The sequence below is a fragment of the Serinus canaria genome, chromosome 13 (genome assembly GCF_022539315.1).
Source record: "Serinus canaria isolate serCan28SL12 chromosome 13, serCan2020, whole genome shotgun sequence".
Classification (NCBI taxonomy): Eukaryota; Metazoa; Chordata; class Aves; order Passeriformes; family Fringillidae; genus Serinus; species Serinus canaria.
In genome coordinates, this window is record NC_066327.1 from 1,879,760 (window position 1) to 1,906,605 (window position 26,846).

Here is a 26,846-nt window from a genome sequence, read left to right on the forward strand (position 1 = left end):
AGTGAGAGCAGGGTCACCTCCCCGAGCTGTGCACTCACCATGCACAGGGACAGCAGCATCCTGGGGAGGGCTTCCAGAGGGAAAGAGGAATAAAGATTAGGAGAAATGACAGAATTTTCTCCCCCCAGTAAATTCAGAGCAGGAGGAATGTGATGGACATAACACAAGCGAGAGGGCATTCATGGATTTCCACCAGTTTGCCACAGACAGCAGGAGGGAATGGGAGAGATCCCAGCCCAGCCCAGGATGGGAAGGACCAGCAAGAAACTCCCAAAATCCAATCCTGAATGCGGCAGGCGCACACAAGAGCCATAGGGACCTGGATATGCTCCAAGTGAAGGCACCTTCCCACTGAAATACAGAGTTTGTGTCTCGGGCGTTGACTCCGAGTGACTGCACTGCCTGGACCTTTCACAATCACACCACGTGGGCTCAGGGACAGAATGCTGAGGGAAAAGCAACCAGAATCCAACAGGGAAATTTGGGTTCTACAAATAACTCCTCTAAAGATGTCCAGGATCCGCCAAGGATCTCTGGAGAACTCGAGGACAGCCTTATGTGTGTGCTACCACATAATCCTGTGAGGCAGGAGAGGCAGATAAATTATTGCAGCTATTTTGGACAACGTCTGAAGCGCGGAGCAGCCTTCTTAGAAGGTCTTGAGAGGATTAAAGGCAGTCTCTGGAGCTGGGAGCAATGTGCTTGTTCCTGGGACAGGGGAACAGGCGTCCCCTGTTTACCCCAGGCTCCTGGGGACAATCAGGGAAGGTCACCTGGCTGGCGTGGCAGGACAAATGCCCTGCCCCGAGCAGCTCTGGCGTCAGAGTCTGCCCAGACACAGCCACTGGAAAACATGGAAAATAAGGAAATAGGGCTGGAATTACAGCTCAGGCAGAAATGTTGAAACTGGGATGGGGTAATCCAGGGCCATTTGCAATCTGCTGGATGTTGTCTGTCCTGATAAAAATCTTTTCCCAGCAGTGATTAAGCAAACCAGGAGCCGGTTTTGGGGATGAACCAACATTAAGTGTGGAAAGGAGAGAAGCTCCCGATTTCTTCTGCAGAAATGCAGGTGCTGAGGATCACTGAGGGACACAGAAAGAATTTTTAGAGGCAGATGATGAGCAGAACATGGTCACAAAGAATGTGGACACCCTAATCCCAGGCAGCAGTGGGAGCTGCTGGTCAGGATAAAAGGAATTCCAGCCCTGAGGTGTTAAAAAGGGCTGAAGATCAGTAACAAAAACCCCAAACCCACAATGTCTCAGCTAGAGAGGAATCCAAGCAGCAGCCAGACCCGAGCCCAGCTGGGCAGATGTGTGACCTGCTAGATCCCAGTCAGCAAAGACCAGGAAGAGCACGGATCTAGCTGGAATCCCACATCCCAGACAAAGCCCACTCCAAAGCATTCCTCAGCCTCTTCAACAAAGCAGAAGTTCTGCATGGTACATTTGAAAAAAACCCCAACTCTGCAGACTGCAAATGTGCCTGGAACTCTTTCTGCAAGACAAAAGGGACATTTAGAGATAATGTAGGAAAAAGAGAATAGATTTGAAGATCTAGAGGAGTCTCTGTGCCAGGGAAGGAGACAGAATGTAATTTTTTTGTCCCATCTGTTGGCTGCAAGGAATTGAACAACAATCGCAGTGAGAACCTTAAAAAGCAGCTCATGACTGGCACTAAAGCAGAGGCAGCAGGCAGTGACTGCCCAGGGCTGCAAATCCATCCTTGTGGTGAGCAGGAAGAGAGGATGGTTGGCTCGGGAATACTCTGAGCCATCCACTTTCTCAAGGAGCTCAAAACTGGGGGTGCTCAGCATTGAAAACTCCAGGGAGAGCTCAGAGCTCCTTCCAGGGCCTTCCAGGAGAGCTGGAGAGGGACCTGGAATGAGGGATGGAGTGACAGGAACCAGGGAATGGCTCCCACTGCCAGAGGGCAGGGCTGGATGGGATATTGGGAATGAGGAATTGTTCTCTGGCAGAGTGGGCAGGCCCTGGCACAGGGTGCCCAGAGCAGCTGGGGCTGCCCCTGGATCCCTGGCAGTGCCCAAGGCCAGGCTGGAGCAGCCTGGGATAGGGAAAGGTGTCCTTGCCCATGGCAGGGGGTGGGACTGGATGGGCTTTAAGGTCCTTTCCAAGCCAAACCATTCCACAATCCCTGGCACTGCAGGGTGCACACACAGCCAGGTGCAGCCATGTTTCCATGCCACGGTGACACTGGGAACACAAACACTCCCAGACACATCATCCCTGCACCTGGAGCTGCTGTGGATGTCACCAAGTGCTGCTGGGGGGCTGTGGGACATCACCTGGACACATCCAGCCCACCAAAAGCTTGTGGGCAAATTGGAGACCACACAGAGAGGAAAATGAGCCAAAGGAACGGAAGGCTTGAACTATAATCAGAAATTAGCAAAGAGGAGGATTGAAACTTCTCCCCAGGCTGCCTCTGCAAGGGTTGCCAAAAAGCACCACAAACATCCAAGATGTGCCAGATGTTGTTGCTGCCCAGGAATGAGGCTGCAGGTCTGTGGTGGTGGCAGGAGCAGATGGCAATGGCTGGGAGGAGCGCGAGGAAGGGTGGGAGGAGAGGAAGAGACACCCAGCTGCCAAAATCCCTTGCCTTGGCTCTGCTCACAAGGAGGGACTTGACTCAGTTTTCTTTCAAAGAGATCTTTAAATGTTGAGTTGCCTGAATGGGATCTCCGAGTACGCACCAGGAGAGGGAATTCTGGTGTTGTGGGACTCAGTGGGAAGAAATGGGAGGAGCTGAAGCAGAGTTTAAGTGTAAACTGGTGAAACTGGGGGCAGAGAGGACCTTCCACTGGGAGGGCTCACCTAGGGTCTCACACACTGTTCTAACCAAGTGGGAAATTCCTAAAGGGATGCTCCCAGCAGAATCATGGGCTGGGATTTCATAGCCATGTCACACACAGGTAAAACAAGCTGCTCCTTCTTCCTTTGCAAGGCATCCCTCTAAATCTTCCTTGAAACAAAGCAAAACCTGGACTGGAGGGGTTTTATTGAGCCCAGCAGCCAAACCTGGGAAGTGGAATCTCCATCCATCCGTCCATCCACTCCAGTTGTGCTGAGGTGTTGGGAAGGGCCCAGACCGCACTGGGAAAAGGCTGGGCTTAGCAAAGCCTGAACCAGGCAGGAGAGCTTCAAACCAGCTCTGCCACAAAGTCCCAAAGCCAAGCTCTGGTCCCACCTCAGATGTCAGCAGCAGCCTGGGCTCTGGCATCTGGGAGCAGCCGGATTCCTGCCTCGTGCCTCTGAAACACCAGGATCCCGACAGCACAGGGAGGAGCTGCCAGCTCATCCAGGGTCACCCAGAGCGAGCAGCCACCTCCAAAAAATGCAAATCGCAATTTTCTATTTCATTCCCCACCTATGGCGGAGCTTCCTCCCTGGAACTGTGAGGATAAACTCATGAACATCTGGGAAGAGCAGATCCTACGGCACAGAGAGTGTTGGGAAAGCTTGTGAGGTGGTTGTTAATTCCATACTCAGAGCACGGTTGTAACTGCATGCATTAAAAATGGCATGGGGTCCCCACTTTAAATAACAGCCATAAACCAGATTTTGGGGGTGGAAAAAAACAAATCAGAAATCGCTCATCCAATAAAACACAATCTCAGATACATTTGCGCCACACGGGGACAGAGGGAAAACAAGCTCCGTGTAACAATTCTGAAATGGCTCATATTTGGTCCTGCAATCCTGTTAAACTCCCTCGATGGCTGATGGAGAGCGACTGGCATTGTCCCCACCCAAGCCCTCTGTGCATTATGGCAGGGCAGAGCCTCCATGGAGCACCAGCATTCCCAGGCTCCTTCCAGCCAAAGCAAATCTGGGATCCGGGGGGAACAGATGTCTTTGGGAAAAGCACCGGGTGGCCAAGTGGGAGACTGAGCTTCACCCCCAGCTCAGCATGTCCCACCGAGGTGGGGAACAGTGCAGGGAAATGTTGGGGAGGAAACAGTGGGCAGAGAGGGAAAATAGCAGGGATGACAAACGCCTGGGATGACTGAGGAGCTGCCACGTCAGTGCCAAGCTCCTGGAGAAGTCTTCACCAGAACCAGCGTAATTCCTCCTGCAAAGAGCCTGGCTCAGCCCCTGCAATACAGCATTTTACTGCAGTCTGCACAGCAGAAAGGGTCCAAAAAAGGAGGACACTGAGATGTGTGTTAATCAAGTGAAGAACCATCTACAAAGAAAAGGCATGGATCTGTCTTCCAGTTGAAACGCTATAAATAGCCTTGCATACTTGCTTATCAGATTGGTTCGGCTGCAGGGATAATCTCCTGGAGAAAGCAATGGAAGCCCTGTTATGTTGGATATTTATAACCAGATGAAAGCTGAGAAAATGCACGGTCGTGTCAGCCTGGCGCTCGTGCCGCGGGATGGGGGTGCGGGATCCAGCACGTCTCCGCGGTTTGACAGAAGGTCAAGAACAGCTTAAGTCTGCTCAGCTCCCCAAAAACCCAACAGCTGACCTCTTTGAGCGGCTGGGGCTGCTGATGGAGCCAAGGCAAGGACGTGGTGGGACAGTCCCCAAAAGGTCATGATGGTCCCACATCACCGGAGAGACTCTGCAGGAAACAAGTCATGATCCTTCTCGGGACTAACAAGGTCTGGCTGGAAGCACAGCTGTGGATCCCACTCGGGCAGGGGATGGAGCAAACACAACTCTGGTGAGCTGATCTAACACCCCAGGGCCTCCTAATCCCCCAGTCGCCTGTCCCAGTGCCAGGATGCCCTCACAGTCTGCTTAGAGGATCACGACCCTGAGCCCAGCTCCTCAGGTCCCCCCTGAACTGCCGTGCCAGATTATCTGCAGAGCACCAGGACCAGCTCGGGATAATGCTGGTGGGATTCGAAGAGCCTTGACCTGCCACGGCCTCTGCACCCAACACAGGATGTCCTCCAGCATCAGGACAGATGCTGGAGCCACTGGAGCCTGATTGCCAACCAGTGCCATGGGAAAGGAGCCAAGGCAGGACGTTCTGGGGGATGGAGAGCGGAGCAGGGCTGTGGTTATTCCTGGGAGCCTCCGCAGGGCCTGTACCACACAGGGATCTGGTGGTGGATGGGTGTGGGGTGATTCCTGCTCTCCTGGGAGGTGAGCACACACAGGGCACCTTGTGCCATGACAGGGAGCTGGTGGGTAGGGCAGGTTTGTGATGCTGTGGGCAGGGAGCCATCCCTGGCAGCTCCAGGCCGTGTCCCTTGGCTTTCCTCAGCTCTGCCCATCCAGCCAGGCACACAACAAACATTCCAAGGAATATCCCAAGACAACGAACATTCCAAGGAATATCCCAAGACAACCCTCTCTGCCCTCTACCTTCCAGGTGCTCCTCTCTCTCCCCTCTTTCTACTTTTAGCCCTGCTCCTTCCTCATCATCCCTGAGTTTCCTGTCACATTCCAGGGCTCAACCTTTCCTCTTCCAGGTCCATCACCCCCACTACTTCGCCATATCCATCAGCTCATCCATGGGACAGCTCCTTGCTCACCACCCTTCCAGCCTCTCTTCCAAGTACTTCCACCATGTGCCAGGGCTCCAGGAACTGCCCCAAACTGCTCTTTCCAGGTGACAAATGGCACTTTTGGGGGAGAAAGTCATCTGCACAACACTCGTGGACAGGAGGGTGCAACAGATGGATTTGGGAACCCCACCACGCCTCGCTCCAATGGTTGTAACACAGGGAACTCCAGTGTTACTCCAGGAATAACCTGGGAATTGGGAAGAGGTGTTCCATTAGACCTGTCCATTTCCCCAACAGAGGGACCCAGCAGGTTTGCAGCTCCCTAAAAACCATCTGAACACACACTCAGCCATCTTCCCTTCCCACACACAGACCCGCCCCAAAGCCAAGGATGCTCCCAGAAACAGGAGGAGACTTCAGGAGAACCCTCTGCCACCTGCTCCTCTTCCCTCCCAGAAGTTTCTTTGACCCTGCCACCTCCACAGCCACCTCCCCTGGGGACACAAGCACAGAAGGCAGCAGGTACAGGAGAGAAGATGTTATGTGCACAGCCAGAGCCAAATCCAAGGAAGCAAGGGGAGCTGGCCAGAGAAGACAGCTGGGGGGGTGGGCTGCAGCCAGGGGGGCAGCACAGAGGCAGCATGAGCAGCACGACCGCGAGGAAGCAGCTCTCTGGTGGTGACACCACAGACACCTCCAGGGGTTCTCGGGAAAGCTGGACCCCACTGGGAGGTGACCTGAGGGCAAGGTGAAGGGACATGTCTCTCGGGGGTTTGCCGCCACCACCACCACACTCGATGAGCCTCCGCTCTGAGGATCTCCCCCAGCCCAGCCTGTGCCACTAAACCTGCTCTGCCCCTTGGAACCTCCCATAGCTCCGACCCAGACACACACGGGGAGCTCCAGCACACCCCAATCCCCCTGAGGTGGGGACGGACAACCATGGGACCCCTGAGTGCAGCACACGAGCTCTCCTCAGCTCACCCCTGCGCTGCCATCTCAGACATCATCTGGGGCCAAATCCACCTGTCCCCTGCCACACCCACCTGCTTCCTGCCACACCCACCTGTCCTCTGCCCCACCCACCTGTCTCCTTGACTCTTCCCATCCCACAGCTCACCCAGACCTCCCCTCCCGCACCCACCTGTCCCCTCCCCACCCCTCCTTGCTGCTCTCTTGCTCTGAGCCTCATCTCTTCTCCGTCCTCCCATCCCCACCAAGCCGAGCGTGTCCCAGCCGAGCTCCATGTCACCCACACCCCTATGGATCATGGAGGACCAGAAGCCTCGGGGACAGTTCCCAGGAAGGGGACAGGCGCGAGGACGGGCACATACCGTTCTCGGGGTGCTCCATCTCCCCAATGCTGCCATCGGGCGTGGTGCGCTCGTAGTGGTCCTCGGGCAGGGCCAGGGGCCCGATGCGGGGCCCCGATGAAGATTTGCTGCTGGGGGTCTCGGATTCCTCCAGCCCGCTGTCGTAGTAGCTGTGCTGGGAGGGGTCCTGCAGGTCCTGAGCCTGGCTGGCTGCAGAGAACGTCACTCGGCGATGAGGTAACTGCAGACAAGAGAGAAGATGTTACATCACCCACCTGACAGGTGAAGGCAAAGAGTGGAGTCATCCAACCTGACCCCATTCTCAGCCCCCAGAGCCATCCTGGCAGGCTCAGCACCAGGCTCCATCCCAGCCAAGAGCTCCCCATCACATGTAGGGAGCACACTTTGCATGGTCCCTGTGCTGCCCCAACCCATCACTCCCTCCAGGCTCTGTCCCAGTCTCATCTGTCACCCAGGTGTCCCCTCCCACAGCAGGACAGCTCTGGAAAGGTCCCCCCATCAGCACAGCCTCCTGAATCACTGTCCCCACCCTTGACCAAGTGTCCCCACTTGGCAGGTTCCTGGCACAACCCCAGAGCCTCGCGTGGCCAAGGCCACCCCAAAGCCTCTCTGACGGCATCGCTGCCCAGCACAGAGCCACATCCTCCCTCCCCTGCCGGCCCCTGGCCTGCCCCCAGCTCCCATCCTCGGGACTCTCCTCCCAGGGTCACCACCAGCCTGCTTTGGTGTGCTCGTTAAGCGTTTCCAAGAGCCCACTTCACACCCTCCCTCCCCAGCTCTGCTCCCTGCCAGCAGCCATTAAGCCACATCATTATCCCACTCCAAATCCTTCCACCAAATCCTTCTTTGGTGTGATTACCGAGGAGTGGAGTGGAGAGTTCAAGGGGCAAGAGAGGGGAATGAAACGCAACCACTGAGAGCAAGAAAAAGCCACCACGATGTTTCTCCACCAGAAACGTGGGGAAAAGCCCAAGACAGGAATTATTTGATGGGGATCTGAAGGTGATGAGGTGAGAGAGGAGTCACCACGCCGTTCAGGCTGAACTCCTTTTTTTGTGCTGGTGTCTTTCCTACAAATCAGTGGCAATCAGGCGTCCCACACACAGTGAGCACCGGCCAGGAAGGGGAAGGAATTGAGACGAACAGAGGGAAGGAACACAGAGGGAGCATTTAGATGAGCTGCTTTAAGGTTGGTTGGACCTGATTAAATTCACCACAGATGCTTAGAGACCTGATTTAAGTAACTTCAGAGCTGTTAGGGCTGCTTTTTTTTTTTTTTCCCCAAGACTTTTTTTTTTTTCCTGAAGAATTTGTAGAGAATCAGGGAGCTTCCAGAAGACTGGAAGTGAGCTAAAATAGCGCCTGTCTTTAATGATGAGAAAAAAGAAGAGCTGGAGAATTATAAAACAGTTAGCTTAATTTCAGTTCCTGGAAAAATACTGAAGCAGATAAAAGAACTCTTTGTAAGTACCTACAAGATAACAAGGAAATGAGTAACAGCCACTGTAGGTTTGTCACAAACAAACATGTCAAGCCATTGAACTCCTTCCTTTGAAACGACAGCAGGCCTCGTGGAGGGAGGAGGAGCAGTAAATGTTCTAGCTCGACTTGAGGAAGTTTTTTTTTGACACTGTTTTAGCTGATTTTCTCATAAGTAATGCAAGCAAACAGCAGAGGTGCAGCACGGTACATCCCTGCCTGGGTAATGTGGGTGCAAATCATTTGGAAAGTGTTATTCCCAAAGGAATTACTGCAGACAGCCTTTTCAGCTGGGATCACGGATCAAATGAAAGCTCTGGGTTGTGTCCCGAATCCGTTGCTGGGCTGTGTTTTCATTAGCTGCTGGCATGACAGATCTGTCACATCTGCAGCCTCGTGAGGAGCAGTCACAGCTGGCTGAGGATCACTGCACATCAGGGCTGGGGATCCACCCCTGCTGCCAACCTCCCACCCAAAAATGCATCAATATTGGGATGTGTGAATGGGCTGGGATGTGCCAGCTCTGCTGGGTGCCAGGAGGCTGAGCTGGGCACCAGTTTTGAGCAGAGTGCCCCACTTCAGCAGAGGAGAACAGACAAGCAGTCGTTAGAAACCGTGACAAAATATTTCAAAAAAAAAAGAAAAATTGGTTCAGGGAAGAGAAGGTTAAGGATGGCAAAGGCTGGTAAGGAGAAGCCTCTGCTAGGGACCACTGGCAGATGAGAAGGAGTGACCTCTACCTGCAGCGGGGAAGACCGGGTTAATCACTGTGGCAAAAAACCTACAGTGGTAGCTTTGGCCAAGTGCAAGCACAGAATCATGGCAGGGTTTGAGCTGGAAGGGCCTTAAAGCTCATCTCATCCCACCCATGCCATGGGCAGGCACCTTCCACCAGCCCAGGTGGCTCCGAGCCCCGTGCAGCCCGGCCTCGGGCACTGCCAGGGTGGGGCACAGCACCCTGTGCCAGTGGGCTGCCAGAGCAGAGGGTGCAACCCCTGCCATTAAGGCACAGGGGAGCCCCTCCGGGGGCTCTGGAGGAGCTGAGACCAAGGCAGCGCTGCCCAGGTGCCAATGACCCTCTAGAGTCCCCTCCCTGCCCACAGGCATCGTGGAAAACCTGGCACTGCCCTCCCCCTGCACCCTGCCCACCCAGCTGAAACCAATTTCCTGCCTTGCCCGGCCCATCCCGAGCTCCTGCTTTCCCTCCGTGCTTGCACCAGCCCCGCCAGACCAGCTGGGCTCCTGGGGGTGCTGAGATGACACAAATAAACAGCTCCCACAAGCCAGCCTGTGACAGCCACCATCCCCCCACCCCGGGGGGCTCCATCCCAACAGCAGCGCTTCTACCTGAAAAACACTTCCCTTAAATGTCACCTCCTGCCAGGCAGCCCTGGAAAGGGCTCCTCTCACTGCAGGGCTCCCCACCCCTGTCCCCTGCAGCCCCACAGGGCAGCGTGGCACTGGCACGGGGAGGGCCCCCTCCCTCTGTGCCCAGCCCCATCAGTGGGTCCCTGGGAAGCTCTCCACCCGCTCAGCTGGGCTCTGGAATCATGGAAAGGCACGGAATCGATTTGTCTGGCCTTGACTCACAGAAATTGGGTTTGGTGTGACCTTTCTGGGGGAGGGTAAACAGCCTTTGAGCAGGCAGTGCCCTCTGCACAAGGAGCTGCCTGTGCCGTGCAGTCCAGGCACACCAGGGCCTTCTGCTTGAGGAGTCAAACACAGCACGTCCAAGTCACAACCTGCAAACAGCAAATCTGTTTTGGGGCCCTCATCTTTGCTTGCCCCAGTTTTTCCCCGTTCCTCATCAGAGGTGACCTTTGCCGGTGCCATCTCACCAGGGCTTCCTGCAGTGCCTTCCTGCCCTTCCAGCCTCGCAGGTTGTTCCACCTGAGGTCTGTGCCAGCCTCTTAACCCTGAGCCACTCATGCAGCGTGACCCTTGAATCCATTTTAAAGTCAGCACTTCCCAGGATATCAGCCAGCGCTCCGTTTCTCCGCGCGCAACTCCACGTTAAAATGCACTTGGTTTAAATGGGCCCAGTTTACCAAGCAATCTGGACTGCTCTGCATGACTGCTCCATCCTCAGCACCATCTCCCACTCCACCAATCTCCGTGGCAGCTGCGGGTTTATCAGCAGTGATTTCAGATTCCCTTCCAGACCATTGATTACGGCGGTGAATGGCAGCGGGCACGCCGCCGCCGAGGGGCAGCTCCAGGAGAACCTCGCTCCACGAGGAATCCCAGCCAAGCTTCCCTTCCCTAAGCTCTGGATAAACCGGATCTGCCTCACAATGCCGTGCTGAGAATCCCAGAATCCCAGGTTGGAAAAGCCCTCCAAGGTCATCGAGTCCATGCTGTGCCTGATCTCCAGCCCAGAGTGCCAAGTGCCACATCCAGGTGTTCCTTGGACACCTCCAGGGATGGGCACTCCAAGACTCCCGGGGCAGCTCCTTCCAATGCCTGACAACCCTCTCCATGGAAAAATTCCTGCTGATGTCCAACCTCAGAGCAGTGTTCATGCAAAACAATAAAAATAATAATGATGATAGTGATAAAATCCCCATTACCAGCTGGGAGCATCCATCAGTCACCAGCTGCTCTGTACCCAACACAAACCAGCTCTGCCTCTCCAGCCCTGTGGGAATGCCTGCAGCAGCCCTTGTTCCTCACGGAGGCCAGGACCATGCCTAAGGAAAGGTTTAAAAGCCAGACCTGTCACGTAATGCCAGTGCCCAGCGTCCCCTGCCATCAGCCACAGTGAGTGACGTCAGTGCTATTTCCATCAGCCATTCCCTGCTTTAGCCATTAATCCAGTTGTTCCCTGGGGCTGCCGGGGGCAGTGAGCATTGCACAGCCCCAGCCAGCTCTTCCAGCTGCTCCTGGCATTGCTGCCCTACCAGTCCTGCCCACCCCAGGCTCCCCAGCTCCACGGACACCTCTGGAGCAGAGAGATCCCACTCTTTGCTGCAAAATATTCCGTTCTATTATGTCAAATATCTCTATTTTGAGTGCCTTTGCTGGTTCCCAACACATGGGCAGGTCCCACGTCCTACGTTGTTATGTCTCAGCCCAAATTGCTTCAACTATTTAGTCAATACTTTTGCATTTTTCTCCATAATTAACAATTTTGCAATCTCCACTTGGAATTGACAGTTCCTGAATTCCACCTCTTCCCGGCGCATTTTTTAAAGTACTTATTGTGTTGACTTTGTAATAATTTATTTTCCCCCAATGTCTTTGGCTTTGCTTGTTAATTTTCTACACTCCAGAACGACTCATTTCTCCTAATTGCTGTAACTCCCTCCTTTTACCCCCAGTATTTATTGGTTTCCTACTTCCAACTGCTGCCACTGTGCTGGAATGGGATTTGGAGCAGAGCTGTCTGTTTGCTCAGCTGAGAGATTGTGGCTTTGAATAAAAAACCTGTGTTTTCAGGTCTCCCCAGTGCTCACTGTGATATTCCTGATGGGGACACCTGTGCCAGCGCCACATCTGAGGGACAAACTGAGCCCCCGTTCCCCTCTTCCCACAGGGATGCTCTGATGGGGATGTTCATCCCCGAAAAAGTCCTGCAGCCTCCGTGCTGCTGCAGCTCAGGGATTTTTCCCGAGGAGGAATCCTTGGCAGCTCTCCCTCTGATGACCCCCATCCTCTGTGAAGTGCTCTCCTGCCTTTTTGAGTCCGTGCCTGCTCCGGCCTCCGCAGATTCTGGCAGCAGTGAACTCCCAGCCCATGTGCTCACTGGAAAAGCTCTTCCCTTTGCTCCTGCCTCTGCTGCCTGCTCTTTTTGCCTTGAACTTCTCCTACCTGCAGGGTTGTGAGGAACAGCAGTAATTACTCCTCGCTCTGCCCCCTTTCAATTCCACAAATCCAGGCTGCATCCGGCTCTGCCAGCTCCTGCTGCAGACACCAGGCAGGTCTGGCCAGCCCTGCTGCCCTTCCCTGTGCCCCTTCCAGCCCTGCTGCCCTTCCCTGTGCCCCTTCCAGCCCTGCTGCCCTTCCCTGTGCCCCTTCCAGCCCTGCTGCCCTTCCCTGTGCCCCTTCCAGCCCTGCTGCCCTTCCCTGTGCCCCTTCCAGCCCTGCTGCCCTTCCCTATGCCCCTTCCAGTTCTTCCAAGTTTTCCAACCACAGGGAAGGCAGGCCCAACCCACAGCTCCAGTTCTGGGGCTCGTCTGGCAGGAGCAGGAGCTTTGTTTTGGTGAGGAATTTTTGTGGGCTGTCCCCGATCTGCCTGGTCCTGGCTGCACATCCCAAGCCCCCCAGCACCAATCCCTGACTGTGCTGATTCCTTCTGCCAGGAGGGCACACTCGGAAAAATTACATTGGGAGACATTTCCTCATGGAAAGGGTGGTCAGGCAATAGAAGGAGGGTGGTGGAACCACCATCCCTGCAGGTGTTTAGGTAACAACTGGAGGTGACACTCAGTGCTCTGGGCTGGGTCACATCAAATCTTGATGATCTTGGAGGCTTTTTTTCCCGCCCTTAATGATTCCATGAGGATTCCCACTCATGGATGCTGGATGGGGGTCAGGGGACCCCGCACTCCTCAGCCCCTCTGCTCCCCCCTGCCTCTTCCTTCCCTCATTCCCTTCCGTCAGATATCCCCAGCTCCCAGCACGACCTGCACCAGGCTGATTCTCCTCACTAAATCCAGGGAAAACAAACTCAGCCCAGGTGACAGCAGTGCCAGGAGGCAGCAGGAATTTGGGATGTCACCATGTCCCCACAAACCCACTGGCATCACCGCCTGTGCAGAGGGCAGGGACCGAGCAGCAGGAGAAATTCCATTGTTCACAGAGGAAACCACAAAATCCGCCCCGGGTACCCTTTTCCTGCTGGCAGGGACGGAGGGGAGCCACCCTGCACACCCTGCTCCCCTCCCCGAGCGCAGGGGAAAATCCAGCCCTTGTTAACTGGCTCACTGCTGATCCCAAAGCGGGATCCACACCCCCCTGGCCTCCTGTGCCTCCCCACACGCCAGAAGCCTCCTTTCAGGCAGCTGCCAAGGGAGCTGCTTCCCCAACAGCCGCCACAATGCAGCAACTCACAGGGCCGGGAGTGAAAGGCAATGTCAGAGCCAGCGCCCGGAATATCAACATAAGCGACAAGGGAGCCATTGTGGCACTGGAGTTACTCAACTTCACACGGATTCATCAACCCCTCTCCTTCATACACCGACCTGGAGCCATGCAGCACCCCTGGATATGGAGAGGAAGAGAGAAGGATAAGCCCACGGATCGTGCTTTGAGTGATCCAGGATCAGCTTTCCATGGGTGGAGGCTTGGGAATCATTTGCTTTGCCTGGCGAGGAGCGGGGCTCCAGTGCAGTGCAGCACAGCCTTGGGAGCAGGAGGCTGAGAGGATATTATGTCCATGGAAACCAGGGCAGGCCTCAAGGAAAGCTGGAGCTGAATTGCCAAAACCACCCAGGGCAACGCTCAAGCTCCAGGAAACAGGACACAGCTCGTCCCTGAGCCGACCATTTTACAGCTTGTCTGAGCCACGAGAGCTGAGAGCTTCTGCTGCCGTGCTGGGGTGAGGCTGGGGCTGAGACAGCTCTTCCCATCCTGTTCCATGGCCCTCCAGCAGCACACTGTGCAGCCACTGCACTGGTTTTTGGAGAAGAAGCCCCCCAGGAGCCCTCCCTGCTTGTTCTGCACTCACCCTGCAGGTGATAGGAAGAGCTCAGGGCATCTCCCGGCACAGCAGCACCCTGAGGGACAGGGACAGGGACAGGGACAAGGCAGGCACTGCCCTGGCTTGGTGTCACCTCCTGGCATCTACAGCTCCCTTCTGCTCCTGCCCTCAATGGCCTGGGGGTTCTGTTTGCCACAAACTTCCTCCCCTGCCACAGCATCTCCAGGGGTTCAGTTGGTTGAGCAGACCCAGCTGCATTCCCAGGATTGCTCCCTGTTCGCCCAACACAAAGGAATTGAGGGAAGGGCTGGGATCAGGTCCCAGGGGCTGCTTTGGACAAGGGAGGGACATGGATGGACCCATCTCTAAGCCATGATCTGTGGTCTCACACCTGTGAGACCCATCCTTTTATTCAAAACACTCCTTCAGGCCCTCCCAAGATTTTGTCCCTGAAGGTGGTGTCTCCCAAAGAACCCCAACAATTCTGGAGCACGGTTAGAGGCCCGAACCTGTGCTCTGCCAGTCTGACTTTACTGGGGTCACCTCCACCACAGCCACTGGGTTCCCAGAGGGCACATTAGCCGTGGGGTGACCGCTCTGCTCCGAGATGCTCACGGGGTCTCGTGTGGTGCCTGTGTCTGCCACAAATCTCTGCATCCATCTCCAGCTCCCAACAGCCCTTCACCTCTTCTGCTGTTGAGAAACCAGAGAAGGAACCCACAACCAGAGGAAAAAAGCACAGGAATCCATGGAATCCCAGCTCCCAAACCCAGGTATTATCCCAAAAAGCACCTGCTCCCCCCTGAGTGGCTGCTCAGCTGACTATTAGCGAGTGCTGACCTTGCAGTCAGCAGAGGCAGTCTCCAAGTCCTGCCGAAATAATGATAGCAGAGCAGCCAGCCTCAAATGGACATCAGCTCCCGAGGCACTCTTTAATGAATAAATCCAGGGAAAATGCGGGCTGACTCCACATAGGTGCCCTGAAGCCTCCTGAAATTTGCATGATGCTCAAAGAAGCCGCCAAAGCCCGGTGCCAACCTGCCTGGTCAGATCGAATTTATCTAACTCAGAGCAAAATCTAACGCAATTAGAGACCCATTTAGGCAGCCTGGGGACAGAGCCTGCCTAACCCTCAGCCTATCCCAGCTCTGAGCCCATCCAGGAGGTGCCATTTGGCTTTTCTTTGGGTGAAATGAAGATGGGCAAGGAAAATACGGAAATAAATCGTCGGAAGGGCGAACGGCAAAATGGAAAGGGGTCATAATCTTTATGGAATGATGTCTAAATTGGCCTGGCCGTGCTGCCCTGGAATGCCTGTCACCATCCAGCTGATAATGGAGCTATTCTGGAGATGGTTGGTGTGGAGTGGAAATTGCCCTGGACGCTGCAGGAGGCCTCATAATCACGTTAAAACTATCTTAAGATCCCAGGGAGAAAAAGCTTTCCAGGACTGGGAACAACACTTGAATAAAACCCTCGAGGAATCCAACAGCTGCAGAGTGGGAAAATGATGCTGGGAAAATAATGAGCTAATCTGGCTCCCAGTTGCACCCAGTGGAGCTGACAGGGAGCACTGAAGGCTCTGGGGAGAGCAGGGGGTCCGAAGCTGTAGACTCAGGACTCTATAAAAAAAAATGGAGATAACCAGGAATGCTTCTGTGGAAGCCTTTCCACAGAAAACCTGTCAATTTGGTGAAATCAGATCATTATTCAAGCGAGCTCCCTGTTTCAGGGCTGGGGCGTGGGGGGAGATCTTTGCTGACACGTGAAAATGAAAAAATGATGCTCTTGCAAAGGTACCTTTCACTTCAGGACTCCAGCCAAGTATTAATTATGGAGCTCAACTCAAAAAGGTCAGGCAAAATCATGCCTTTAGACATTACTAGAAAAAAAATATTTATATATAATATATATTCTGATTGACCTGGGAAACAGGGGGGAAAACTGTCAGTTCTTCCTGATTTGCTTTCAAATTGAAAATTTTCCTCCGAGAGCAAACCAGTTTTGCAACCAGCTCTATTTCTACAGGCAAAGGGCAGCAGCTTTTCCTGTTTGCCCAAGGAATTGTGCCTGTTCCAGAGGTCTGGGCACCCACACGATGCAGAGATGGGCAGAGCCCTCACTTTAGTGGTCTGCACCTCCTGATGAGTGGAGATACCGGGTGAGACAAACCTTCCTTCAGAGACATCAAACAGGTAGGACAAGTCAGGGGAAGGCTTCTTAGGGCCACTTATCTTGCCTGCACTGCTCCAATTCCCATTCCCACTGGCACAGGACCCCTGGAATGGTCAAGCTCCTCAAATCCCAGGATTGCTGTCACATCCTTGGCTAAACCAGATCCTGGCTCCAGACAAATTTCCAGCACATTAGCAAAGGTTTCTGAGCTCTCTGTAGTCCCTAAAAAACTGTGATCCACTTGAAATCCTTGGGAAAAAATCCCACCCAAGCTCCTCCAGGCACTTGCAGAGCCTGGAATCACAACACCTCAGAAGGTCTTGCCCAGCCTGAATGAGAACGAAGGGCTCTTCAAACATCTGACACGGGTTTTGCCTTCCACGGGGCTCAAGTGCTTTTGATGAACAAGCAGGAAGATGAATGGATGATGTGAGAGGAACATCACACATGGCTCCAGCAGGACACTTCCAGCAGGATCTCAGTCCAGAGCTCAGCCATGAGGCGCCCCCCCAGCAGCTGCTCCTGAGCACGGGGGAGCTGGGAGGATGTGAAAACCAGGCCATGTGGGAGCAAAATAGCTGCAGGCTTTCAGGTTGCTGGGGCCTTTCAAGATGTCTCCGAGGAGCTGAATCAGGGCAGGCTGCTCTGACAGCTCCAGAGCGGGATCAGCTCCCAGGGAGGGAGGTGGGATCGCTGCCCTCCCCAAAGGACAGCTCCCAGCTTTGATGGAGCGTGCCAGGATGCCTGTGCCATGTGCAGACAGGAGATCAGAGTCAGATCAGAACCCAGATCATGGCTTTTGCAAGGCAGGAGGAGCTCAGAAGGATGTTTACATCCTGGGAAAGGGGCATCTTCAGGGATCTCTGGGCAGGACCCACAAGGCCTAGCTGTGAGTGCCACAAGGATGGAAATAATGAGGTGGTGGAGCTTTCTCCTGCTCTCCTGGCAGGTCACAACCCACGCTCCCACCACAAACCCACCCACGCTTCCCTGCGAGCAGCTGAAGGGCTGAGGCAGTAAACAGCTTCCACCCCACAAGGCATTGATGCAAAACAACCAGGAATGTTTTTAAAGGGATCTGGGGGAGTTGTTTTCTTTCTGGTCCTCTGCCTGACCGCCTCTTCCTCTCGAGAGGGTTGGGTTGGGAATCATACTTGGAAAAGAAGCCTTTACTACAGGTAGGATGTGGAAACCAGGTACTCAAGGGTGAGAGACCTCCAGAAAAGTTCAGAAAGTCAGAGAATAAAATCACTGAATGGTTTGAGTTGGAAGGAACCTTAAAGCCCATCTCATTCCACCCCTGCCATGGCTGGGTCACCTTCCACTGTCCGTGGCTGCTCCCAGCCCCATCCAGCCTGGCCTTGGACACAGCCAGGGATCCAGGGGCAGCCCCAGCTGCTCTGGGCACCCTTGCCAGGGCCTGCCCACCCTCATGGGGAGGAATTCCTTCTCAATATCCCATCTAAATCTCTCCTGTTTTAGTTTCAAAGAGTTCCACTTGTCCTATCACTCTCTGCCTGTGTAAAATCTCCCTCCATCATTTTTTGTAACTCGCCTTAAAGTACAGAAAGGGTCAGGACAAAAGCCAAGGTCAGTGAAGGACCTGTTGGGGGGAAGCTGAGTGAAGGTGAGTTGCAGGTTTGACTCCAGAGGTGAAGCCAAGGCTGAGCTTCACCCAGGCTGGACCGGTGGATGCTGCAGCCACAGTCAGAGGTGACAAGAAGAGGGGCACCAAGATGTCAGGGGTGAGCTCCTCACCCCTGTTTAACCCTCCTGTGCCCCAGCTGAGCTGTCTGTGCTTTCAGGGTGCTGAAGGATCAGGGCACTGCAGGAAGAGCCTCCTTTGGAATAATCTCCAGTGACCATCTTGGTTTCTGCCAGGAGCAGAGCTGCGTTGTGCAATGGCAGCACAGCCGTGCCCTGGGGATGGGCCGTGCCCAGGGCTCCTGGCAGGTGCTCTCACAGGACAGGGCTGTTTGGGGATGAGGGCGGAGGGGCAGGAAGGTGATTTGGGCCTGGCACAGGGCTCAGCATTCCAAAGGATGTGCCAACCAGTGGGAGGTTTGCCAGGGCACCACACGTGCTGAGTGTCCAACACCCCACAGACCACGAAGGGGCTCTTTGGGACCTGCCCTGGCACGGCCCCACATGGGGGTTTCACTCTGGGGGTCCCAGCTGGCCACCAGAGCACAGCAGCCACCCCTTTGCTGTCGTCCCACAGCTTCCAGGGCTGCCCTCCCCAGCTCTGACACAATTCCAGCCACTCTGTGCCCTTTGCTCCAGGCATTCCTTAGCCCTTGTTCCCTCCACAACAACCTCCTTGGCCTGTCCTACATCCTGCACCCTCTCATTACTCCAACTTCCTTCCATCCCATCCCAGAACATCCCAGAACATCCCAGCTCTGTCCTCACCCAGGAACACCCCACCCTCCACCCCCTCCAGCTTCTGTGCTTCACCCCATCCACACCTCTGGGTGCTCTGTGGGCTGAGGGGCCACTGAGTGCCTGGGGACACACAGGGACCACAGGGACACACAGGGACCATGGGACACACAGGGACCATGGGACACACAGGGACCACAGGGACACACAGGAACCACGGGGACACACAGGGACCACAGGGACACACAGGAACCATGGGACACACAGGGACCACAGGGACACACAGAGACCATGGGGACACACAGGAACCACGGGGACACACAGGGACCACGGGGACACACAGGGACCATGGGGACACACCCTGTCCCAGCCCCGGGTTCTGCCCCAGGATTTGGGTGCCGGGTGAAGCAGCCTGCAGGGCTGGGCCCCGCTCCAGGGAACAGCACTGCAGCTGAGAGCCCGGCCGAGCAGGCAGAGCAGTGCTGGGAATATCAATCAGGGAGGCTTGGAGCGGGTGGCTGCACACACAGCCAGGGCTTTCATCCCCCAGGATCCACAGCTCGGCCGGCAGAGCCAGCCAGGGGCTCAGCCCTGTGCTGGGAGGGCCCAACATCCCTCTGTACTGGAGCCAGCACAGTCAGGAGAGACTGGGAAAAGCCAGGGAGAAGGGAGAGATCAGGAGAGAGAGTGGAGAAGAGCAGACAGTTGTGAAAGAAGCGGGAAGATTTGGGGGGGAAAAAGGAGGAAGTCCCCAGATCCAAGCTGGGAAAGGCCAATGCTGGCTCCTAGGGCATCAGGCAGGGGAGAGGCTGAGGCTGTGAGGAGGGAGAGGAGGGGAGGGAGGAATGGCAAGAGGGGAACTGGGCAGTGCTGTCACCCAGCCCCACATGGGGAGCCCTAGGCAAGGAGCACAGGCTGAGGGAGCCTTCAAGGGTCCCCAGCGCTGGTGGGGCCAGGGACTGCCAGGCAGGAGACACCTGATGACCTCCCTGATGTGTTAGGGACAGTAAGTGCCACTGTCTCCTTGCAGACAACTGCCAGCCTGGCCAAGGCTGCCCACTCTGCTGTCACCTGCTGTCACTGTGTCCACCCCACTGCCACCGTCCACACAGCACAGCCTGTGCACCCCCTGTGCCACCTCCTACCGCAGCCCAGGCTGCACAGTCTCCACTGCCATCTCCCTGGGGACAGGGGTTGTACCTTCTCTGGGGGAGACTCCAGCTGCATCCCCTGCATCCCCTACCCCTGACACACAGCCTGAGCCTGTGTTCCTGCCCCCCTTGTCACCAAGACCATGCTCCCCTCTGTGCCACCTCCACAGGGTGTTGGCAGTGAGCATCCCGTTGTCACCTCCCACATGTGGGGGCACGGGCTGGGTACACCCCGCTGTCACCTCCCCCTGCAGCACAGCCTGCACACACCCACGCTGGCTCTGCCTGCACATACAGCCTGTACCAGGGGTTGCTCTTCTCCTGTGGCTGAAGCTCCTCATTTTGAGGTCCCAAGTGCCGCACAGTGCTCTCGCTCATCAACCCAAGTCCCCAGCACAGATACACCAGGAACCACTGCACCTTCCTGCCTCACCCTCAGCATCCTCACCAACGCTCCAGCACGGTGCACTGACCACTCCCAACCCTGTCCTGTGCTCCCCCAGCCCCCCCAGTGATGCTCACAAGATGCTGTGCTTTGACACAGCCACTCTTCCCAGCAGATCCAGGGAGCTGCAGCCCCTCAATGACACTTCCCTCATTCTATCTCAGCCCGGCAGAGCCAAATCTGACCCAAGCCCTGTCGATCCCAGCAGCAGGAGCTGATTCACAGTGTGGAGGAACTGCTCCCAGCACAGCTTCTCTCTGAAACTGGGGGAAAGCAGGGCAGGTCCCCCATGAACCCTCAGCTCCATCTGCAGCTCCTTGCTGGATCCATTTATCAGCTCATTCCACGTGAACGACCTTGAGAAAACCCACTGACCCAGGACAGTGGGAGACTTTCCCAGACATCTGCCAGCACCTAAACCTGCAATTTATGGAGACTCTGAGCTAAATTTTCAAACAAGACGATTTCATTTCTGTCCATTACAGCTACAATATTCCTCTCCTCCCCTCCCGCAGAGAGTAATTAATGCTGCACCGCGCTCCAAGCCCGCGGGCAGGTGCAGGAGCCTCTGCTGAGCTCGCTCAAGTTCACACCACTCCAGCTGCCTTCTCGGGTGGTGGGGGGCTCTAAGGACCCGGGGCAGCTCTTGGGAAAGGATGTAGAATATCCCCTCCCAGTGAAAAAGGGATGGAGCCTGGGAGCCAGGCAGAAGAAAGAGCCGCTCCCCACGCCAGCACCTGAGTTCTCACCCCAGGTTCATCAAAGAGCTGCCGAGGACGAGGAAGGGAGGGAAACTTCTCTCAGAAAGTTCCCAAAGGGAAGCAGATAGCAAGGCTGAGCCAAGCCCCCAGACTGCCCAGCCCAGCCCTGCGGGGAGCAGTTATTGAGGTGGTTGCTGGTGTCTCCTTTCCTCCTCTGCAGCCATCGCATCTCCCTGCGGGTCCCAGCCCTGCCTGCCCAGGAGGCCCAGACACTTCCTGGATGGTTCAAGATAAAACCTTATGCTGTTAGCAAAACAAACGAGGAGGCTGTGAGAGCCAAGGCTGGCACAGGGCTCAAACCACCGAATCCAGAACCACTGGTTTTCCCGGCTGATCTAATCTTTCCCAGCGCCAGAGCTTTTGGCCCCAGCAGCCTGGTGAGGCCACTGGAGGCCCTGGGGAAGAGGTGAACTGGTGTGACAGGAGCAGGGATGGGTGCCCCAGTTTGGAAGAAAAACCAGGAGAAACAGGAACGGGTGGCCAGGGAGGGGGGCCCCTGAGATGGATAGTGGGATGGTAGGAAAGGGGTGTTGGACTGTTCCTGCCTACCAGGGTCTATCTTTTCTCCAAACAGCTGGAGACAAGATCCTGAGCGAAGCCCATAGCATTGGCATCACCCCCATTAATCCCGCCAGGAGATCCCATACAGGGCAGAGCCATCTGCGTGGGCAGCAGGACCACCCGGCTCCAGCAAGACTTGCTGAGAGGACTTCTCCTTCCCATCACCTCCCAGGCTGGGGGAGCCCTGGGATCTGGGCGCTGCTGACACGCCAAGGCTCCATCTGCAACCGCGTGCGCCCTCATTGCAGCACTGCAGCAGGCGGGAGCGGCGGCTGCCAGCCCGTGCTGGCGGGATTTGGGTCAGGCTAGCCAGGCACGGGGATCTGCTCCACCACGCTCTGGCTGTGGGACATGGGTGTGGCTCAAGAGGATGTGGGGATCAACCAGGAGAAGCTTTGAGGGAGGATGTTGGTGTGAAATGAAATGAAAGCTGGGCGGGCTGGGCCGTGGCTCGGTCTGTGTCCGCATCCACACAGGTGTGCGTGTGTGTGCGTGTGTGCGTGTGTGTGTGTGTGCTGGTGTTGGGAACGCTGTCCTGGAGGGACATCTTCAGAGGGCCAGGTAGTGACTAGACATGGGACATGTAAACCTGAGGATGAAGGGTAAGCACCGTGAGGCCTCTGGACTGACCACGCTGGGGTGTGGTGGAGGGTTTGTGGAGATGGCCAGCTCACGTGAGCATCACTTCTGGCCTCTGCAGGGCCTGAGTGCTCCAGTGGCCAAGGACATGGAAAATATGCCTGGGAAATTGCTGGGAGAGCCTTCTCAGGGGCAGCAGGGAAAATAAGGCACAACCGGTCAAAAATAGAAAACTTTATTGAAGTCAAATCCAACAGGGCAGCTGAGCTCAGCCCCACGGCAGGAGCCCAGCCTGCCGCTCACTGGGGTACAAAGAAGGGGGCAGGGGTCTCATGGGGCACAGGGGGTACAGCACGGGGGAGAGAGGGTGGTTCTCACCCATGGGGCCCCAGGAAGAAGAGAAAGCCACAGGCACTCGCTCCCCCTCTCCCTTCCTGGCTGGTTAAAGACAGAAGTGCCAAAGCAGAAATGTGGTGCAAGCTCCTGTAAGTGGCCAGACAGCCCGAGAAAGAGGGTCCTGCAAGCTCCACACTCAGCCCATGACCTCGTGGCTCAGTTGCAAGCTCCAGTGCACACCAGCGAGCAGCCAAGACCTGCCTCCGCCCTGTCCTGCACGCACAGACCCCCCCGGCAACACCAAGAGCAGTGACCCGACCGCAGCAGAGACCTCAGTGTCCCTCTCCCCCAGCCCCCAGCACAGCCCTAGCCCTGCCACACGGATGGGCCATTCCCGTGCCACCAGGATCTGCAGACCCTCTCCCACAGAGCCACAGCTCCAGGCCCGGTGCTCGTGCTACGGGAAGCCCGGATTTCACAGCTCCGGCTGTGGCAGAGGGCCCAAGCCTGGGGGAAGCCGGGGCCTGAGCCTGGGAAAAAGGCAGAACTTTGCTCCTCCACCCAGCCCCACCTGCCCGGGCAGCCGCAGCAGGCGCAGAGCTCCCTTTGAGGCGCCCTGGCGCAGGAATGGTGGCAGGCTCAGCTGCACCAGTAGAGCCAGGCTGGCAGCAGTGAGGCCAGAACCTTCCCAACTGCTCCCTGGAGCAGGGCAGGGCTGGAACCCGGCTGTGGCAGGAGCAGGACCAGTCCCTCCTCCCCATGAGCCAGCCCAAGCAGAGGGAGGGATGGGAGGGTGGGCATCATCCTCCTTGGTGCTCTTAGAGTGGTCCCCAAAGGGGAAGCAGGAGGGTGGCATTCCCTGCCTGGAGCCCCACATGCACACATGCAGTGCCCTTTGCGTCACCATCACCCAGGCAGCGCCACCAGGACCCAGCCCCAGGCGCTCTGACAAGGGCTCGGACAGTTTTTGGCCTCCCCCACACCACCCCCATCCCCTCCCTGCACCACTCCCAGGCTCTGTGGCTCGGCTCCGGGGTAGTCCAACGCCAGCCCCCTGGGCCACACATGCAGGGCTGGGGGCCAGTCCATGCTCACTCCCACACCTCTGTCCAGATGGCTCCCCGGTGCAGCGGGGGCGCTGCTGCCGGCCTCAGGATGAGCTCTCCTACCTGCTTGTTGGTGTATTTCTGGGGGTTGGTGCGGTAGCTGTAGTCCGAGTACTGCTCGGAGCCCGTCGAGTTGTTGTCCCCGGTGCCAACAAAGGTGTTGGTGGCCGGCAGGTCCTGCACCACTTGGTGCTTCTTGGAGGCTGAGGGTGACTGAGGCTGCAGCTGGATGGAGGGCAGCGGCGAGTTGGAGCGGTAGTGGCGGCCCAGGTCCGGGCTGCCCGGGGGGTAGTTCAGGGGCAGGTGGATCCGGGGGCTGTCGCTGACAGAGTCGTTCATGAGGTTGAACTTGAGCGATTTCTGCAGCCCCGTCTCCTCCTCATCCTCCGTGGGCTTGGGTGGCTTGGGAGACTTGCTCTTCTTCACCTTGTTCTTGCTCTTCCCGCTCTTGCTGGCCTGCTTGGGTGCATACAGGTCCTTGGTCTCCTTCTTGCCCGCCTGGTAGCCACTCTTGGCCTCGCGCTGCCGGCAGTAGCGCACCAGGACCACCAGCACGATGACCAGGGTGACAGCCACGATGCCAGCGATGACCCCGAAGAGGATGTTGCTCCGCTGCTTGCTGCGCTCGTACTCGGGGTCACCAGCAATGTCGATGTCCAGTGGGGTGTCCAGGCTGTGCCCCACCAGCGTGTCCAGCAGCGTGCGGTTAGCCAGTGTCTCATTGACATAGAAGTGCACCAGAGCCGTGCCGTGCCGCGAGGGCTTGCCCTTGTCGTTGACACGCACAACCAGGCGGTGCAGGCCGTGGTGCTTGCGCAGGATCTCCTTCTCCAGAGTGATGTCACCGCTCTGCGGGGAGATCTGGAAGAGCTCGAAGGGGTTTCCTCCTGTGATGCTGTAGATCAGCTCGGCGTTGATGCCCGAGTCGATGTCCTCCGCCTTGACCTTGCTCACTTGCTGGCCGGGGCTGGTGTGGGGCAGGATGTGCTTGTAGGTGGCGTTGGAGGGGGAAGTGATGAAGGGGGCATTGTCATTCTCATCCAAGACGTTGATGGTCACCCCCACGTAGGCAGACCTGGGGGGATCCCCACCGTCTACTGCCTTGAGTCGGAAGGTGTAGGTACTCTGCTGCTCCCGGTCGAAAGAGATGCTGGAGAGGATGGTGCCAGTGCCATTTTGGATGACAAAATCCCCGTTGTCTTGCTCCACTGACAGCTGGATCCGGGCATTTTCTCCTTTGTCAGCATCGATGACCGTCACCATGCCCACGGGGCTGAGGGGCGGCATATTCTCCATCACTGAGAAGTTGTAGCCGCTCAGCATGAACTTGGGGTCGTTGTCATTCCTGTCCATGACGTTGATGGCCACAGACGCTGTGCCCTGCTTGCTGGGGCTGCCTTTATCTTCCGCCACCACCAAGAACTCGTAGCGTTCCCGCTGCTCTCGGTCCAGCACCGCCTTCACCCGGATCTCCCCGGAGTCAGGGTCAATGGTGAAGGAGCCCTTGGAGGAGGGGTCTGTCACCAGGGAATAAACCAGCTTGGCATTGGAGCCGCTGTCAGCATCAGTGGCACTCACCTCCATGACCAGCTCATCAGGCTCGTTGTTCTCAGGGAAAGCCACCTCAGTGAAGCTTTGGCTGAAGACAGGGGCATTGTCATTGACGTCCATCACCTGCACCTTCAAGGAGTTGGTGCTGGAGAGGGGCGGATTCCCCGAGTCCACAGCCACAATCTCAATCGTGTACTCCTTCACCGACTCGTAGTCCAGTGGCGTGGTGGTCTGCAGGAAGTATTTCTTCTTGCTGTCACTCCCTGTCTCACTGGCCTGGCGCAGCTGGAATGGGACGTCACCGGCCACCACGCAGGTCACCACAGCGTTTTCACCCTCATCTCGGTCAGACACCTGCACCAGAGCCACTGCTGTCTCTACTGGCACATCCTCTGAGATGTTGGCCATGCCATCCTGGTGGGTGACCAACCCTATGCCCCGGATCTCTATGGAGGGCGCGTTATCGTTCATGTCCTTGATGGTGACCACCACCTGTGTGCGGGCGCTCTTGGGGTTGGCGCCCTTGTCCTTGGCCATGACGGAGAACTTGAGGGTGCCGATGTCCTCGCGGTCGATGGGGCCCTGCACGGTGATGAGCCCCGTGGCTCGATCCAGGCGCAGCAGCCGCCGCACCATGTCCGAGGCCTGGTGGAAGGAGTAGTCGATCTCGGCGTTGGCGCCCTGGTCCGAATCATTGGCTTTCACCTGGGGGACAGAGGGACAAGCGGTGAGCAGGACAAGGGCACGGTGGAGCGAGCCCCTCCGCAAACCGCTGCGGCCTTCCCTGAGGACAGCCGGGGGGAAAAACCAGGATTTCCTCTTCTGGGGCCAAGGACTGTGGGGCAAAGAGCCTGGGATCGGCAGAGCAGCTGGGAGCCACCCTCGGGCATGGAGGCTTTGCCTTGCTCTTCCGGAGAAACCGGCTGGACTGGTTGGCTGCGCTCCCCTCCCAGCCGGCTCCGGCATGCAGGGAATCCTCTGGAACCATGGAACCGTGCCACTGAGACCCAGCCAGCAGCAGGGAGGGACAGCTCCAGCTGTGCCCCCGAGGAGGGGCTGGAGCAGCTGCCTGGCTCAGGTGAGGGCGAGGAGGGAGGCAGCCATGTGCGGAGCTGCAGCAGCTCCATCGTGGCATCTGGGGATGCAGCCACGCAGGGACTGGGGCTGCCTGAGCCCCGCACAGCACCGTCCATCCCTGCCCACCCGCCAGGAGCCCTGCATCCCCATAAACCTGCCTCTACGCCTATTATTTGCTTTCTAAAGAAGATGAGGTTTGTCTAACATTTGCCTCCCTAATCGGCTCTCTGAGCAGCCTCTTCTCTGCACCATTTGCTGCTCCGCCGTTATCTTGCTCAGCAGATTTGGATGGAGAACGAAAGTTGTTAAATGTAAATTCCACCTTTTACCTCCACTCACAAAACAGGCGGAAGTCATTTTCCCCCTGAAAGATAAAAGCTGAGCAATGGCAGCAGCGGCATCTCAGCCCATTCTCCTCCCGGCCATGCGGCTCCCTTATCTGCTTCCAACTCCCATTCTCTTAACAGTGAAAAATGAATTCTTAAAAAATTCACATCAGAATTAGCAGGCAGATGAGAGCTGGCCGCGCTCCGCTTATTAAGATGGCAGCTGCAGATAAACAGATGTCGACTACTATCATCTCAATGCCCCCTCCAAGCCAAATCCACCAAGATCCAGGCCCCTGGGCTCTCTGGGCCAGTTTGCAGCACTGCCTGAGACGAGGCAGAGCCCCCGCTCTCTGCAGACAGCAGGGCACCTCCGGAGCTGTGGCCAGCCCTGAGCATGGGCAGCAGGGATGCTCCCTGTCCCCACCTCCTGAGTTTCCATGGAGCAGCCAA

At 56.5% G+C, this 26,846-nt stretch overlaps 1 protein-coding gene across 5 annotated transcripts in view; it reads right to left on the bottom strand.

Moving 5' to 3' along the window:
* Positions 1 to 26,846, bottom strand: part of PCDH1 (protocadherin 1) — a 58,043-nt gene that overhangs the window by 22,675 nt on the left and 8,522 nt on the right. For all 5 annotated transcript variants that reach the window (XM_050979824.1, XM_018915286.3, XM_050979825.1 and 2 more), the window contains 2 exons: positions 23,503 to 25,695; positions 6,824 to 7,043 (listed from right to left, as the gene is read on the bottom strand). In XM_050979824.1, the coding sequence (XP_050835781.1) occupies positions 6,824 to 7,043; positions 23,503 to 25,695 (2,413 nt within the window). The remainder of the gene's footprint in view (positions 1 to 6,823; positions 7,044 to 23,502; positions 25,696 to 26,846) is intronic.